The following is a 14,372-nucleotide window of genomic DNA, read 5'->3' on the forward strand; positions in this document are numbered from 1 at the left end:
ACCTCGGGTTAAGAACTTTGCTTCAGGATGAGAACAGAAATCGTGCTCTGGTGGCGCGGCGGCAGCAGGAGGCCCCATTAGCTAAAGTGGTGCTTCAGGTTAAGAACAGTTTCAGGTTAAGAACGGACCTCCGGAACAAATTAAGTACTTAACCCGAGGTAACACTGAATGTGCTGTTTACATTACGAAACCTGGACTGCATATATGTGGGGCATCACTGTAATAAAACAGGACTGTGTACATGTCATAATTGTGAAAACTGAATTGTTCCCCTGTCCTGGCCCACCCCTTGTGTCTCTAGAATAACTCTGGAAAGATCCTACAGCTTTGACATGAGTGTAGACCCTTTCGGAAGTTGTGCTGACCATGCAACAGGAGCAGGCAGGCATGACTCCACTCTCCCACCAGTGCCCTATGTGCATTCAGTGCACACAGTCAAAACATGTGCACAATCTTACTGCCAGCCTTATTTCCCAGTCGTCTTTGAACAAGGCACTGAGGCCAATACCTGCCCAGTCAAAGGAAGAACAATAAAGGGAACATAAATAAAGGTGGAGAAGATATTCGTTCTGGCCAGGATATCTTGGCAGGCTGAATGTGAAGGTGTTCTGCATAACAAGCCTACAGAGGTCAGGAGGGCCCTGGTTTCCCCTGTGATCAGGAAGGCCCTGCCTCTCACAGCACAGTGCCGCCTGATGCTGGCGCAGCTCCAAAGAGCTGTCAAACTAATTCTGTGAGCCCAAGAGGTCTTGACATTTGGTGTGGCCCTTATCACAAACAATTGCCCCCCTGCCATGGAGCCAGTTGTTTCCGAAATGGAAGGGAGGTTTGACATCAGTTTGTGATAAGAAATTTGGGTCTGGGGTGGCGCTGCCATGCAAAGAAAAAGATTTAAAACATTATATCACCAGCTAAACATTGCGACACGCAATGATGTCTGAAATAAGTGTGGAACTGTGTAGAGAAGAATGGAGTAATGTCCTGGCAACAGCTACTGCTTAGGGGTCTAAAACCAATACATTTTTACTTACCTTTAACATATTGCTACAACTGTTATTTTATAGTACAGAGGAACAGAGGCAGCAAGAATCATGAGAAAAGTGGTGACAGGCTTCACTGTTTTCCCCATATCACAATTTTTTACATAGCACACACACTCATTGTGATTCGCAATATATATTTGCCATGTCAAATATGATGAAACCATTATCATGATGTGGACTTCAAACAATAACAATAACAATAAAATTTTATTTGTACCCCACCCTCCCCGGCCTTAGTATTTTGGATAATATTTTGATACATTGTCCAACCCTAGAGCTCAGTTCTAGCCGGCACACAGATGATGGCCTGCTTAGTATGTATTATTTGTGGTTTGCATAAAATTTGCAAGTACTAATTTATATGTATATATGCAAATTTTAAGTACTATAATTTAAAGAAAAGCAAACACTTCCTATATTCCCAAGATCAGGTGAGTGTGTCTGCTCAGTCTTTCGTCCAGGGACTAACAGCTGGTGTGCAACTGAAGACCCCTGCTATCCTTTCTTATGATTCTTTGTCTTTAAATTGCACTTGGAATAGACAGCTCTTCAAGCAGGGATTCTCCCCCCCCCCATATATAAGAATGCCCGCTGAGAATCTATAGAACACAAAGAATGTCCTCAGTACTGTAGGACACATGACCACCCTATTGAAGCCCCAGAGTCTCTGAGGCAGAGATTGGGTGGGAAGGGATGCTGGCTTCTTAGAGACATACCAGGAGCTCAGTCAAACACAGGACATTGGAGTAATACATTGGGTGAATCATCTTTCACAAAAACGATCTCAATAATAGAAGGGTGGCGTGCAAATAGTAAAAAGCAGAGCAGGGAGGGGCAGTGTGTGTTCTAGCAAAGACAAGGAAACACAGATATTTCCTTTCTTTATTTTTTCCCGGAGCCCAACCTGTTTTGGTGTAATCTGTTCGACCCCTTTGCTTCTGGGAAATGACCAGAGTGAGACCACTTTTGTAAGAAGTGGCTCCAACGCTCACAAACATGGGAGAAACGCCTTGTCTGTTGGCAAAGTAGGTTTGCTAGGACAGTCTGTGGCTAGCTGCTCTGTGGATTCTGGAAAAGCGCCCGCTGGGCTTTTCTAATATGCTGCAATTTTTCAGAAGAAGATGCCATTTTCCACATGCAAATAGAAACATAAGCAATGCAAATCCCATTGTTTGCAGTGGGATGAGGTGCACATCAAACCTAGTGGCGTGTTTAGGGGGAGCTTAGCATGAGGCTGCAGTGATTTGGATCTGTGTGGCCAATTTCTCAAAGGGTTGTAAGATAGAATGACTAAACTTCAGACAGCTTGCTAACTCTAACTAACATGCTGGATGAATTTGAAATAATGCTCGAAAGAAGATACCATATCATTAAGCTTTTGCTCATGCACTCTGATGTTTGTGAAAGCCTAAGCAATTTGCTAATAGCTCTAAATCCTGATTCATTTCAGTATTTAGAGGTTCTGATTTAATCTGACATTTCCCACAATTTAATTAGATTATTCTAACCAGAGCAAACTTGTAAAAGTACCGTCCATCCCAAGCCATGTGGCCTACAGCAATGGCAGGTAATTATGCTTCACAAAGATATAAAAAATAAAATAAAATAAATGACAATAGCAATGCTGGGAATGAGCAGTGGCCTTTATATACACCTTAGCTCTCCCCTTCAAATTGAAGCTGGCTTGGGAGTCCATAAAACAAAGACTGAACCTGACTGACCAGTTGCCCTCCAGCAGTTCTTTATAGGAAATGAGGCACCATATTTCAACATTTTTTTCTCAAACCAGCAACCAGGTACCTGTTACCAATTTCCAGAGGTCGCTTTTTCAGGAGCTTGCTTCTTGAGGAAGCAAGATGGGTCACAATTCTGCAACAGCGCGGTCTCAATACTGCTGAATGCAATTGCCAATCTACCTATGACCTTGCAATACATGTGCAGAACTGAGGAACATCAAACTGAATGCCTTATGCACAGATACCTGTTTTTCTCTCTTTCCCTTTCCTCATTGTAGCATGGTCTAATCTTCCTCTATGAATGATATAGAACAGATACTGAAACTTACAGCCCTCCCCCAAACTCCTGATCTCTCTCATCCATTGGGATAGCTCTGAGGGAATACCCTAAAATATAAAGCTGGCCTCCATAGTAAAAATGAAATTAGTTATTGCAGTTATTCAATATTAGTCCAATTTTCAACATTTGTATGTTGAAATTCTCCAGATTTTTGGCTTTTGAAGGCATCAAATATAAAATATAACCAGCTGACAGCTGTCAAATATGAAACACGACTACATGTCAACTATCCTGTCGACATCACTCTTCATATAAGTTTCAAATAATGAAATCAAATGCTACTGGGTTGATTATGCGCTATCGTTGGGTAACAGTGATCTGGTGCACAGTCAACATGAACTGTGGGTAAGATTTAACATTGAGATTTAAAGGTTCAAAGGAAGTTAAAACGACTCTTAACTCAGAATCAGAGATTACACTGAGACACACTGTGAAGAACAAATTAAGTTATTAAAAACTCATAAACTGAAGTATGGCTACTGAATAACATTGTTTCCCAAAACTATGAATGGGTCTAGCATCTTTCAGTTTGTTATGTGTCTGTTCTAGATTAGCATTTTTTTCCCTACCTTTGGTTTATTTTAATCAAATCAGAGGTGGATTTAATCCACAGAGGTGGATTTCAGGCAGTGTGATTGGCTTCCCCGCTCTGGGCACCAAGTTGGGGGGAGGGGCACCGTAGGCTATCACAACTATGTCGTAGTGCACATGCAGAATGGAAGGTGAGAGAGGGCACCAAATTTTGGCTTCCCACAGGGCACCACTGATATTTGAAATACTCAAGTCCACCCCTGGGTGAAGACATGACTTTTTCGCAAACATTCCTGATTGATTCCTTCTCATAGATAACCTTCTCCTAGATATGAATCAGCAAAACATATGAAGGATATGCCTTGTACCTAAGGCACAAAAGCCAAATATGCTGCTGGCTAGTACATCTCTAAGAAAACCAGACAAATCAGAAAATTGGAGGGGGGGGGGGTTCGGCAAAACTATTGCATGATGACATTTGCTTTCTACTTTCTTTCCTCATTCCCAAGAGGGGAAAGCAGCTCTTAGCATCATTAGCTAAAAAAGTATGGTAGCTATGCACACACTGAGAATATCCAATTCTGATGTGTGCTTTAAGTGTTACTTTCCAAGATAATTAAGAGAACTGATATAAACACTGCCCCTGTGTTTCACATGGAGGGGAAAAATATTTTAGCTCAGGCATAGGCAAATTCCAGCCCTCCAGATGTTTGGGACTACAATTCCCATCATCCCTGACCTCTGGTCCTGTTAGCTAGGGATGATGGGAATTGTAGTCCCAAACATCTGGAGGGCTGGAGTTTGCCTATGCCTGTTTTAGCTCATTCTTTGCTGTGTTTAGTCCATGAAATTTCGTAAGTTTGGGCACTGAATTCTGTCCAACTTGTCAGATAGTCTAGGCAACTGGACTTCATTCAATTCAACCTTAGACAATGATATGAAAATGAAAAGACTTTCCATTCGCTCTGTAAATATGGGTTATATTCAACTTAGTAATATTCATAGCAACTCATTTAAATAATAGAGTTAAGGTAGTCTAATTTAATTCCATTGGGAGGGATTTGACCACTTACACAGTCCTAGGGTAGGTGGCGGTTACAGCCCTTTGTGACAAGCCCCGGGTCCAGGAGAGCAATACCATGCTGGTCAGCCAGCAACTGTGAATTCCGCTGGCTGGCCGCTTGGAATTTTGGGTTTTCCCACAATACAGAATTCCAAACCAACCAATCCAGGCAGACTGGGTGGGTGTGGCCTGGGAGAGGACTGAAATGGAGCAGACTTCACTCCGGTTTGCCCCCTGCCTATAAAGGCCAGCTGTACCTGATCTTGGGACTGTGGTTGGTTAAAGAACAACCACCTGCCCTCCCTTTGTACTGCGGTTTTCTATATGCTAACTTTTCTTCCTTCCTAGTGCACCACATTTTTTACCATGCTATGACAGCACTAAGCAGATCACTCCATCAGTGCAAGCATTTGTGCGTCCCTGATGGAACTACAGTTCCAGATTTAGCATGGTGTGGGCTGTTCTCCCGCACAGAATGCTGAGCCAAGGGGGTGCGTGACACAATAGTAAAACCTATATTTATACGGGTACATACAGAGAAGATCCATAAACAAGCAACTGTACCAAAATGAATTATTGTGAAAATAATAAATATTTAGGGGGGGCACCAAATTTTGTCATCGCTCAGGGTGCCTTATTACCCAAGTGTACCCCTAAGCAATCTGCTTTTCCAGGGGCTCTCCTGACTCCACCAAGACAATTTTGCACAGGGGGTTTTGCAGAGAGAGGAGAGGCAGGGAATGCCCCATTGCACTTTTGGAAGTCCTTGCAGGGACCTCCGCTGCTGGAATCTGGCCTGTTGGTTTTAATGGGTATGCCGTGACATAGGTGTGTGACCTTAGTCTTTAAAGGATAATCCTTATGTGTAATGGTTTCCATAAGAGAAACCACATGATCTCTCTAATGCAGGGATGGGAAACCTGTGGCCCTGCAGAAGTTGTGGGATTAAAACTCCCATAATCTCTGACCAAAGTTTTCTCATTCCTGCTGTAATGCAAAAATTGGTGACATGACTCAGTTTATACATCTCTCTCTCTCTCTCTCTCTCTCTCTCTGTGTGTGTGTGTGTGTGTGTGTGTGTGTGTGTGTGTGTGTTGTATAAGGCAGCTTCCTATGTATGATAGCTAAAATAACAGGGCAGGGGCTGGCTACTGCTTTGTTATAAACTTTGGGTAAAGGTAATACTTTCAAGTGAAAAACAAAGTAGACAATAGGAATACAGTTTCATCATGTTACAAAATCATTTAAAATGGATTGAGCATATATCCTCTGCTGGGGTAGCCTGTTGCTTCAATGTGAAAAGCTCAGGGTTTATTCTTTGCCCTGAAAAAGCAAAACAAAACACTGAGTTGATAAAGTGTAATTGTGACACCTCTTTTCTGTTTTCTGAATTGTATTATGAGCCCGTTGCAGCACGGATGTGTCAGAGTTCACAAATGTTTGTAGGACTACATCAAGATGAATAATTTGCAAATTTGCAAAGGTCTTGGAGGAGAGAGAGAGAGAGAGAGAGAGAGAATGAAACACAATTTTAGAGGTAGTAGGTACCTCTTCTAACCTAGGACCTGTACTGAAGATAGCTCCCTTTCAAACCTAGCAGGGGGAACAATTAATAAAGGAACCCATTAAGGTCTGATTGTTGCTGCTAAAAAGGAAGGTTGAATTTCAGTCCTTTGAAGTAACTGAGAATGATTCAGGCCTCATTACAGAGATATAATCTACATTCATACATTTATGTTAGTGATTCAGATCTATTGGGGCAGATTGAATTCCGTTAAATAGTGCATCTTTCCTCTGGAACTTTTCTCAGGCTTTTTCAGGCTAACCTAAGAGGGGGCCTAACAATACAAAGTAGTAGGGTACTTAGGGATTCCACTGTGCTATAAAAGAAAGGCTATACAGAAAGTAGGAAAAAAGGAGTGAGATATAATCTAAAAAGCTATGTCAGCTTTTCATTGGGCCTCTGTTTTGTAAGTGCCCATCCTGTCATCACACAGTATACAGAAAAAAGGAGTCCATGAGTGTTTCTTCACCAAATATTGCACCTGCTGTAGCTGGATTTAATAGGGTAGTTTCTAAGATTATTTTTAAATAAAACATTTTGTTCATGCAATCAAACCAAAGCTGCAAAGAGGATCTAAGCAGAACTCTTAACAGCAGGAGCATTGTTGGGGTGGGGGTGGCTGAAGGGGCTTTTGATCCAGGTCTTTTGCAAATGGTCCTGGATCTCCTACTCTTTCCTTTGCTCTTTTTTAAACTTTATAAATTTGCCGCTTTATTTATTTAAAGCATTTATATACCACTTGCCCACTAGCATTTCTAAGAGCTGAACCGAAAATAACCATACAGAATAGAACAATAAGAATCATCTTAAAGCTGAACAGAATCCTGAACCACTACCTGAAAATGCCTGCTAGAAGAAGAAACAATATGTCATGCACTGGAAGTTCAACATGGAGGGTGCCTGTCTAATCTCAGCTGGAAGTGGGTTCCACAGGCTTGGACCCACAACACTGAAAGCACAGATTCTAGGAGTTATGAGCCATGCATCCAAACCAACAGAAAGCCCCCAAAAGTTCTCTGTGATCTACAAGTGATCAGGTATTCCTTATCAAATATATACCCCACTATCCCCCCCCAAAAAAGCACCCCAGGGCAGGAAACATATCTGGGGGGAAATGCAATTAAAATTAATATATATAATTGTTAAAAACATCTAAAAACAATTAAACAGGTAACTAACCATGTGTCCGAATACTCACCCAACCAGAAATGTTTTCAACAGACATTTAGAAGAACACAAAGATGGCACCTGCCCAAACTGCAAGTGCTGCTAGACTAAGGCCATGACTGCAGAATGGACATTGCATCACACTTGTAGAAGTCAAGTTCTGTAGACTGATTGAGACAGCACATATAAGGTAAGACAATCCCTTAAGTAAACTGGTCCCAAGCCAGTCAGGGATGTATATACCAGTAGTAACACTTTTAACTCAACCTGGTATTGAACTGGCAGCCAGAGCAGATGTTTGAGCCCAGGTGCAACACACTTACAGACTCTCACTCCTGTAAGCAATTATGCTGTAGAATTTTGCACTAACATCAAGCAAAAGGGAAGCCCCAGGCAGAGTGCATTGGAGTAGTCCAGTTCTGAAGTTAGCGGTTCCTAAATCACTGTGGACAAGCAGCCCTGGTCCAGGAACAGCCGCAGTTGTCTAACCAGCTGAACCCTGACACACACAAAATCTACTCACCCACAGAGCCTTTATCTTGCTGGGATTCAAGCTCAGCTTATTTGCCTTCATCTAGACACCAGTCCAGAACCTGCAGGGACTCTCCTGCTTCAGATGTCATGGAGGAAGAGACCCAAATGCCCTAATGAGTACTTGCGCGTTATCCTGGGCCCAAGTTGCTAATGGCCTTGTACATTACTACAAGAACTTTGAACCTGGATAGCTAGTACAATCTATTAAGCACTAGTGTGCTGTGCTGGTGGTAGTCTGACCCCATCAATAGTCCGATCACAACATTTTGCACCAGCTGCAGCTTCTAGACCAGGTGGAAGGGGAGACTCACATTGAGGCAGCGTAATAACCAAGTGGGTGTGTGAGTTCCCAGCTGCTGCCACCCAACTTAATTTCCCAGGGGGAGCTATACAGATAAATTAGGGTATTTTTATGCAATGTAACACAACGAAACACTTGCACCATGGGCATCTGTCCCAGAGCACCTAGTAATGCCCCCAACTGCTGCATATAATAAAGTCTTTATTATTTCTTTTTAAAAAAATGTAAGAAAACTGTACATATCTTAAAAATGTAACTCCCCTCCTCCCTCAAAAAACCCCACAAAACCAAAATCTGAAAGCACATTGCACATTAAGGCTGCAGTCCTATATGTGCACTTATTAGGAGTAAGCCTCACTGAACTCAATGGGGCTTCATAGTTGTTGTTTTTTAAAAAAGATAAATAGGATTTGCCTGCAAAATTACTGAAGTAATAGTTAACGAATTAGCAAAATTACTGAAGTAATTAGTTAACGAACTGAAAAATGGAACACTGCTTGCAGTTTTCATCACTATTGTATCACAGATCTTGTTTAGATAAAGGCCACTGACCAGCTCTACTGATGTGCAATTAGTCACACACATCATCTCTTGTTGCCTGAATCCAACCTCGGCCCAACAGATGTTTTGAGACTACAATTCCCATCATCCCTGACCACTGGTCCTGCTAGCTAGGGATCATGGGATTTGTAGGCCAAAAACATCTGGAGGGCTGAGGTTGAGGAAGCCTGGATTAGACAAAATCATGAGGGATGAATCTATCAGCAGCTACTAACTCTGATGTGTGTGTTCTACCACCACAGTCAGAGGCAGCATGCCTCTGAAAACCATTTGCTGAAATCACAACTGGGGAATGCACCTCCTTGTGGGCTTCCCATAGACATCTGGTTGGCCACTGTAAGAACAAAATACTGGACTAGATGGGCCCATTGGTCTGATCCAACAAGACTTGTCTTATGTAACTGGCCATATCAAAGATCACATACAAGCAGTTCGATGGGCATAGATAAATGCCACCATGTACATGCACATAAACCAAAGCATGCATCCCTTGGGTGGTTCTCTTTCTAGATTAGGGCAAAAGTATCTTTATAAAGGGGGTCCACCTATCCATTGGGCTGAAATTTACCTCTACAAGGGTGAAATGTATCACAGCCGCTGTCAGGGCTGGATTTAGGTTTGATGAGGCCCTAAGCTACTACAGGTAATGGGGCCCTTATATGTCCAGCTGTCCTTTGTCAACAACAAATTGTCGCTTTTTTGTGTGTTGCATATATGCTATATGGTAATTTATGGACCTAATAGGTATCTAAAGCCATTTGCACGATGCCATGCAACCAGTCCATGCAGAATGTAGGCACCCAATACACAGAAATAAGCAAACCAGTGATATTTTAGGGAGCAGGCTAGCAGGCGGGGCCCATTACTTACATCTTAGGAGCCCACACAACACAAAAAACTGTTGCTGTATATAAGCTTTATTTTATTTGGTTTTTATCTTATATTTTGGAAATGTACATCCAGGGTTTTTTTCTTTAAAATTTTTGAGGGCCCCCAAGAGAGTGGGGCCCTAAGCTATAGCTTGTTTGGCTTATTCGTAAATCCGGCACTGGCCACTGTGAGAACTAGATGGGCCATTGGCCTGATCATCAGACGTTTTATTCATAACCCTATTAAGCAGCTAGTTATATCACTGAGTGAGTTGGATGATAGTAGATATCCATAATTTCTGGGGCCTCTATGTACTTTCCCAGTGTACACATTCCCCCTCCTGTATTATATAAACTTGCCAATTGAGGACTATGCAACTGATGTAGTAGTCCATGAAAACTTATGCCATAATAAAATTGAAAAGGTGCCACACAATTCTTTGTTGTTTTTACAGACAGACATGGCTATGCTTCTGTATGTTCCCAATAGCTTCCCCCCTTTTCTCTGTAAATAAAGACCTCAACCATTCCCTAAATCAAATGCAACCCCACAACTTTCCAAAGCGTTTAGCGTGTGGATCAAACATTTAGAACAGCTATTTCAGAATGGCACAAACAACGTAATAAAACACATGAATTCCAGAACTAGACTTTTCTTTTTCTTTTTCGTTTTGAAGGCTGTTTAAATGTTTCCCCCAGAATCATAGCCCATAAATTTCAGAAATGAGTCTTTGGTAACAAAGTGCACATCATAATTAAAGAAAATAATTCCTAATTTTCTGCTGCAGCATTCCCAATACACCCGAAAGTCCAAGCTAATGAATCAATCCAATCTGAGAACTATTTGTTCTGTACATATGTTCTGCTAGTCAAGGAAAAATTGATTCCAAATGCATATAATATAAATGCCCTGGCTATTTTTCCATTGCATTCCATGGATCAGCATTTTATTCAGATCATGCTTTCTTCCAAGTAATCCGTATGTTTACATATGAGAGAATTTCCTTCTTTCTGTCTTTTAATTTGGAAGGCTAATGTTGCAATAATTACTTTATGCTGGTGTATGCCAGTACAACACTGTCATGGCATGTAACTCTCTAACAGCAGAGTAATCTCACACGTCCTTAGGAACTAGAGAGAGAGAGAGAGAGAGAGAGAGAGAGAGAGAGAGAGAGAGAGAGAGAGGCAGTCTCTGATTCCTTAACATCGAGGAAGGTATACAAATTTGGCACATCCCACTGGAAGCCTGTTAAGTGTTGGCAACAACAGAGTTCATCACAGGAAAAGTCTAGTATATCTGTCATGATAGCCCTTGTGGAACATGACAAATTCCCTGGGAGGGGTGGATAATAACAGCACCTTCTGTGGGAAATAAATCACTACTTGCCCTTCATAAACAATAGATGGTTACCAAAAAAAAAAAAAAGTTTTCAAAATGGAAAATGTGCTTCTTTCTGGTAAAGGAAATTGCATTAATAATAAAAAAACAGACAGATTTTATGAGCAAACCTTTGCAATGCCAATAAAAGTCGTCGTCCCCCCCCCATTTCCCCCTCTTATTTTCTTTTGAAGTCCAAGGCGTGATTTGGTAAGTTGAGTCATGTTAGCAATTAGAAATTGGCTCATTTAAGGGGGGCTTATTTCACGGTGAGTTGGGGAGTGATAAATCTCGAGACGCTCAAAAGGAAGAGTAAGCTTTAAAAGTGTAGTCCCCCCTTTTTTTGTTTCAGCAACGGAAGCCAGAAATCATTGATTCGTTAAAATAAATGGGAGAGGGAGTAAGAGAGAAAGAGAGAAAGAAAGTAAAAGAGAGAGCGAGAGCGCGCTGGAGACCTCCAGGGAAGTTAGCAGGAGGGGAAGCAAAGGGAGCTAATTATGGATATCTGTATTTCCCTCTGACCAGCTTATAAACTGCTTTCTTAGAATTTGTCTGCACTTATATCCTTTCTTCCAGATCTTACCCACACGGCCTCCTTTCTTTATAGAAGGGGTGCTTGGGGCGGGAGGAGGGAGAGAGAGTCCGTCAGCAAAGCAACAAGCACCAGGTGGCTCTCAACTACACACTGCCAAAAAAATAAAATAAAAATCCTTCTCTAGAAAACAAGTTTTAAAAAGAGGGGGAGAAGGAGGAGGGCTCCCTAGAGGGGATTGGCTGAGAGGGGAAGACAGGAAAATTAGTAAAGCATGAGTCTCTCAAGCCATGCTGGTGGCCAGAAAGACTGCTTGAGGAGCAATTAGCTGAAGGCTGCTGCTTGCTGCTGCTGCTGCTATAGGAGAAGAAGCAAAAAAGAAAAAAGAAAGGAAAAGGAAAAGGGCAGATTCTGTTGGAGTCTCTCTCTCTCTCTCTCCCACTCCCAGTAGGCGCTTGCTCATTGCAACTTGCAAAAGGGTTTCAGATGTCCCAGCACCGCTGCTTGACCCCCTGCAAATAAAACTTGACCACCAGAGGCACGTCCCACCTCTCTCCTTCCTAATCTCCAGCATTTAGGATACAGCTTCCAACCTGTTGGCAACCCTACGGAGAGAGAGGGGGAAAGGTTTTGCAATCTTTTTTTTTTCTTTTTCTTTTTTCAGAAAATATATATATACAGTATATATTTGAGATACAGATATCTATCTATTTCTGGAAGATTCAAGAGAGGGGGGTGCAAGCCCCTGTTTTCTGCTTCTGAGAAGGACTGCGTTTCTGGGCTTCGGTGAGAGGAAGGTGCAGAAGTTGTTCAGGGTGGGGGGGCGCTGACCCCCCTCCCGTTTCGTTTTTGCTTTCTCCCGGATTTTTTTCCCCTTGTCCACCACCACCTCCGCTGCAAGTGTCGTCGCTCACCCGCCTTGTCATCTCTCTCTCTCTCTTTGCAGACTTTCCTTCCTTGCCTCTCTGCGAGAGATGGTGCACAGGGCGAAATAGCCTCGCGCGCACGCAGCAGCAGCAGCAGCAAAGCGGCAAACCGACCCCCAGGAGTTTGGTGATGGGGGGTTGAAAGTCCTGAGGGAAGAGAAAGAAAGAGAAAGAGCGCCAAGAAAATCTGCAAGCCAAACCACCGCCTGAGCTCGCCCAGAAAACTGTAAGGCAACTTTGTGTGTGTGCGTGTGTGCGCGCTTGTGCGTCTTTGGAAAGGACTCGAAGGATTAATAAAAGGAGGGCGAAGGAAACCGAACCAAGGAGAGCGAGTGGAAGTGGGGGAACCCAAAGTGGAGCGAAGGCACCGTTTCCTGCGGAGCGCTTGGCCCCCTGAGGCATGGAAGTCGGCGCCCTCCCTCCAGGCCAGATCAGCGCGCCGAGGTCTGTGAGCAGGAGGGCTCCCCATCAGCTGTCCCCTCGCCTCTCCCCGGGGTTCCCCCTTCCAGTATGTTTCTTTTCATGAGGCATCTCCCCGCGCCCAGAGCTTCAGTACAATGTGCAAATGGAGACTGATACAGGGTGCCTCAGCCTTCGCCCACCTGCCTTCCTCCTCCTCCTCTTCTTCCTCTTCCTCCTCCTCCTCCCGCCGCCGCCGCAGCTTCGTCTTCCTGCTGCTGCTCTGGATGTCGTCGTCCCTGGCTGCCCCCTGCCATGAGCACGGCCAAGGCATGCTGCTCCTCAAGGCCACCAACTCCTCTTCGTCGTCGCCATCCTCCTCCTCCTCCTCTTCCTCCTCCTCGCCCGCCAGCGCGGGGAGACACGTGCGGAGCTACAACCACCTCCGAGGAGACGTGCGCTGGAGGAAGCTCTACTCTTACAACAAGTTCTTTCTCCGGATTGAGAAGAACGGCAACGTCAGCGGCACCAAGAGGGAGAACTGCCCTTATAGTAAGTCTCCCTCTCTTTTCTTTTTTTCCTCCTCTTCGCCTTTCCCTCGAAACGCGGGGATGGTGGGGCGGGGAGGGTGGCGTCGCGCAAGGAAAGTTGGCACTCTGAGCGCGCTCAGAGGCGCCCTCGCCCTTCTGAGGGGTTCGGAACCGAGCGCGCGAGAGGAATTGCGGAATTGCGCCCTGGTTTTATGTGTGTGAGCGAAGTTCTCTTCACAAACCACTTCCCAGGCACTGTTGAAATGGCTTAGTGCTCGTCCTTTCCATCTCTCTCAGAGGTTGGAATCACTGTGGAGAAGAAAGAGAGAAGCTTTCATCGTGAAGCTTTCTCTCTCTCTCTCCCCCTGCCTCTCTCAGCATCCCTTCAGGCAGTGGCGTAGCGTGGGTTGTCAGGACCCGGGGCAAGGCAAGTAATTTGCGCCCCCTAACCCGTGGACTTGCGCCCCCTAACCCTAACCCCCAGATGTTGCGCCCGGTGCGGCCGGCCCCCCCTGCACCCCCCACGCTACGCCACTGCCTTCAGGTCAGCGCTGTCTCTCCCTCGTCACTGGAATAACCAACCGGCCCTTTGCTGCGCCTCAGCCGGGGCAGGAAAGTGTGAGGTCGTCGGGAAAGACGGCAAGAGCCAGGAAAGTTCCGAGCACGACTTAGAAAGTGTCAAAAATGAATTAATAAAACCGGTGTGCCTGCTCACACTCAGACCCGACACATCAAAAGGCTCGGCGAAGTGAAGGAAGGGGCTGGGGCGGAGGGAGCTCTGACGGTATCCTGACACGAAGCAAATGCTCTCTTTTGACAGTACTTTTAAATTGAGGGGCGATCTCTTCAAAGGGAGGGGAGGGCAACTGGCAGATAAAACGAGCAAGATCTCTTTTAT

The 14,372-nt window shown here is 44.2% G+C and overlaps 2 protein-coding genes across 3 annotated transcripts in view; both read left to right on the forward strand.

Annotated features, from left to right (window-relative positions):
• The window catches only part of LOC308597188 (uncharacterized protein C5orf34 homolog), a 490,376-nt gene that overhangs the window by 108,103 nt on the left and 367,901 nt on the right, over positions 1-14,372 (forward strand). The window lies entirely within an intron of this gene.
• The window catches only part of FGF10 (fibroblast growth factor 10), an 83,688-nt gene continuing 80,842 nt past the window's right edge, over positions 11,527-14,372 (forward strand). The window contains exons 1-2 of the mRNA XM_081213224.1: positions 11,527-12,416; positions 12,566-13,496. Of these exons, the coding sequence (XP_081069350.1) occupies positions 13,103-13,496 (394 nt within the window). The 5' untranslated portion in view covers positions 11,527-12,416; positions 12,566-13,102. The remainder of the gene's footprint in view (positions 12,417-12,565; positions 13,497-14,372) is intronic.

Source organism: Podarcis bocagei (genome assembly GCF_964188305.1).
Source record: "Podarcis bocagei genome assembly, chromosome: 11".
Taxonomy (NCBI): Eukaryota; Metazoa; Chordata; class Lepidosauria; order Squamata; family Lacertidae; genus Podarcis; species Podarcis bocagei.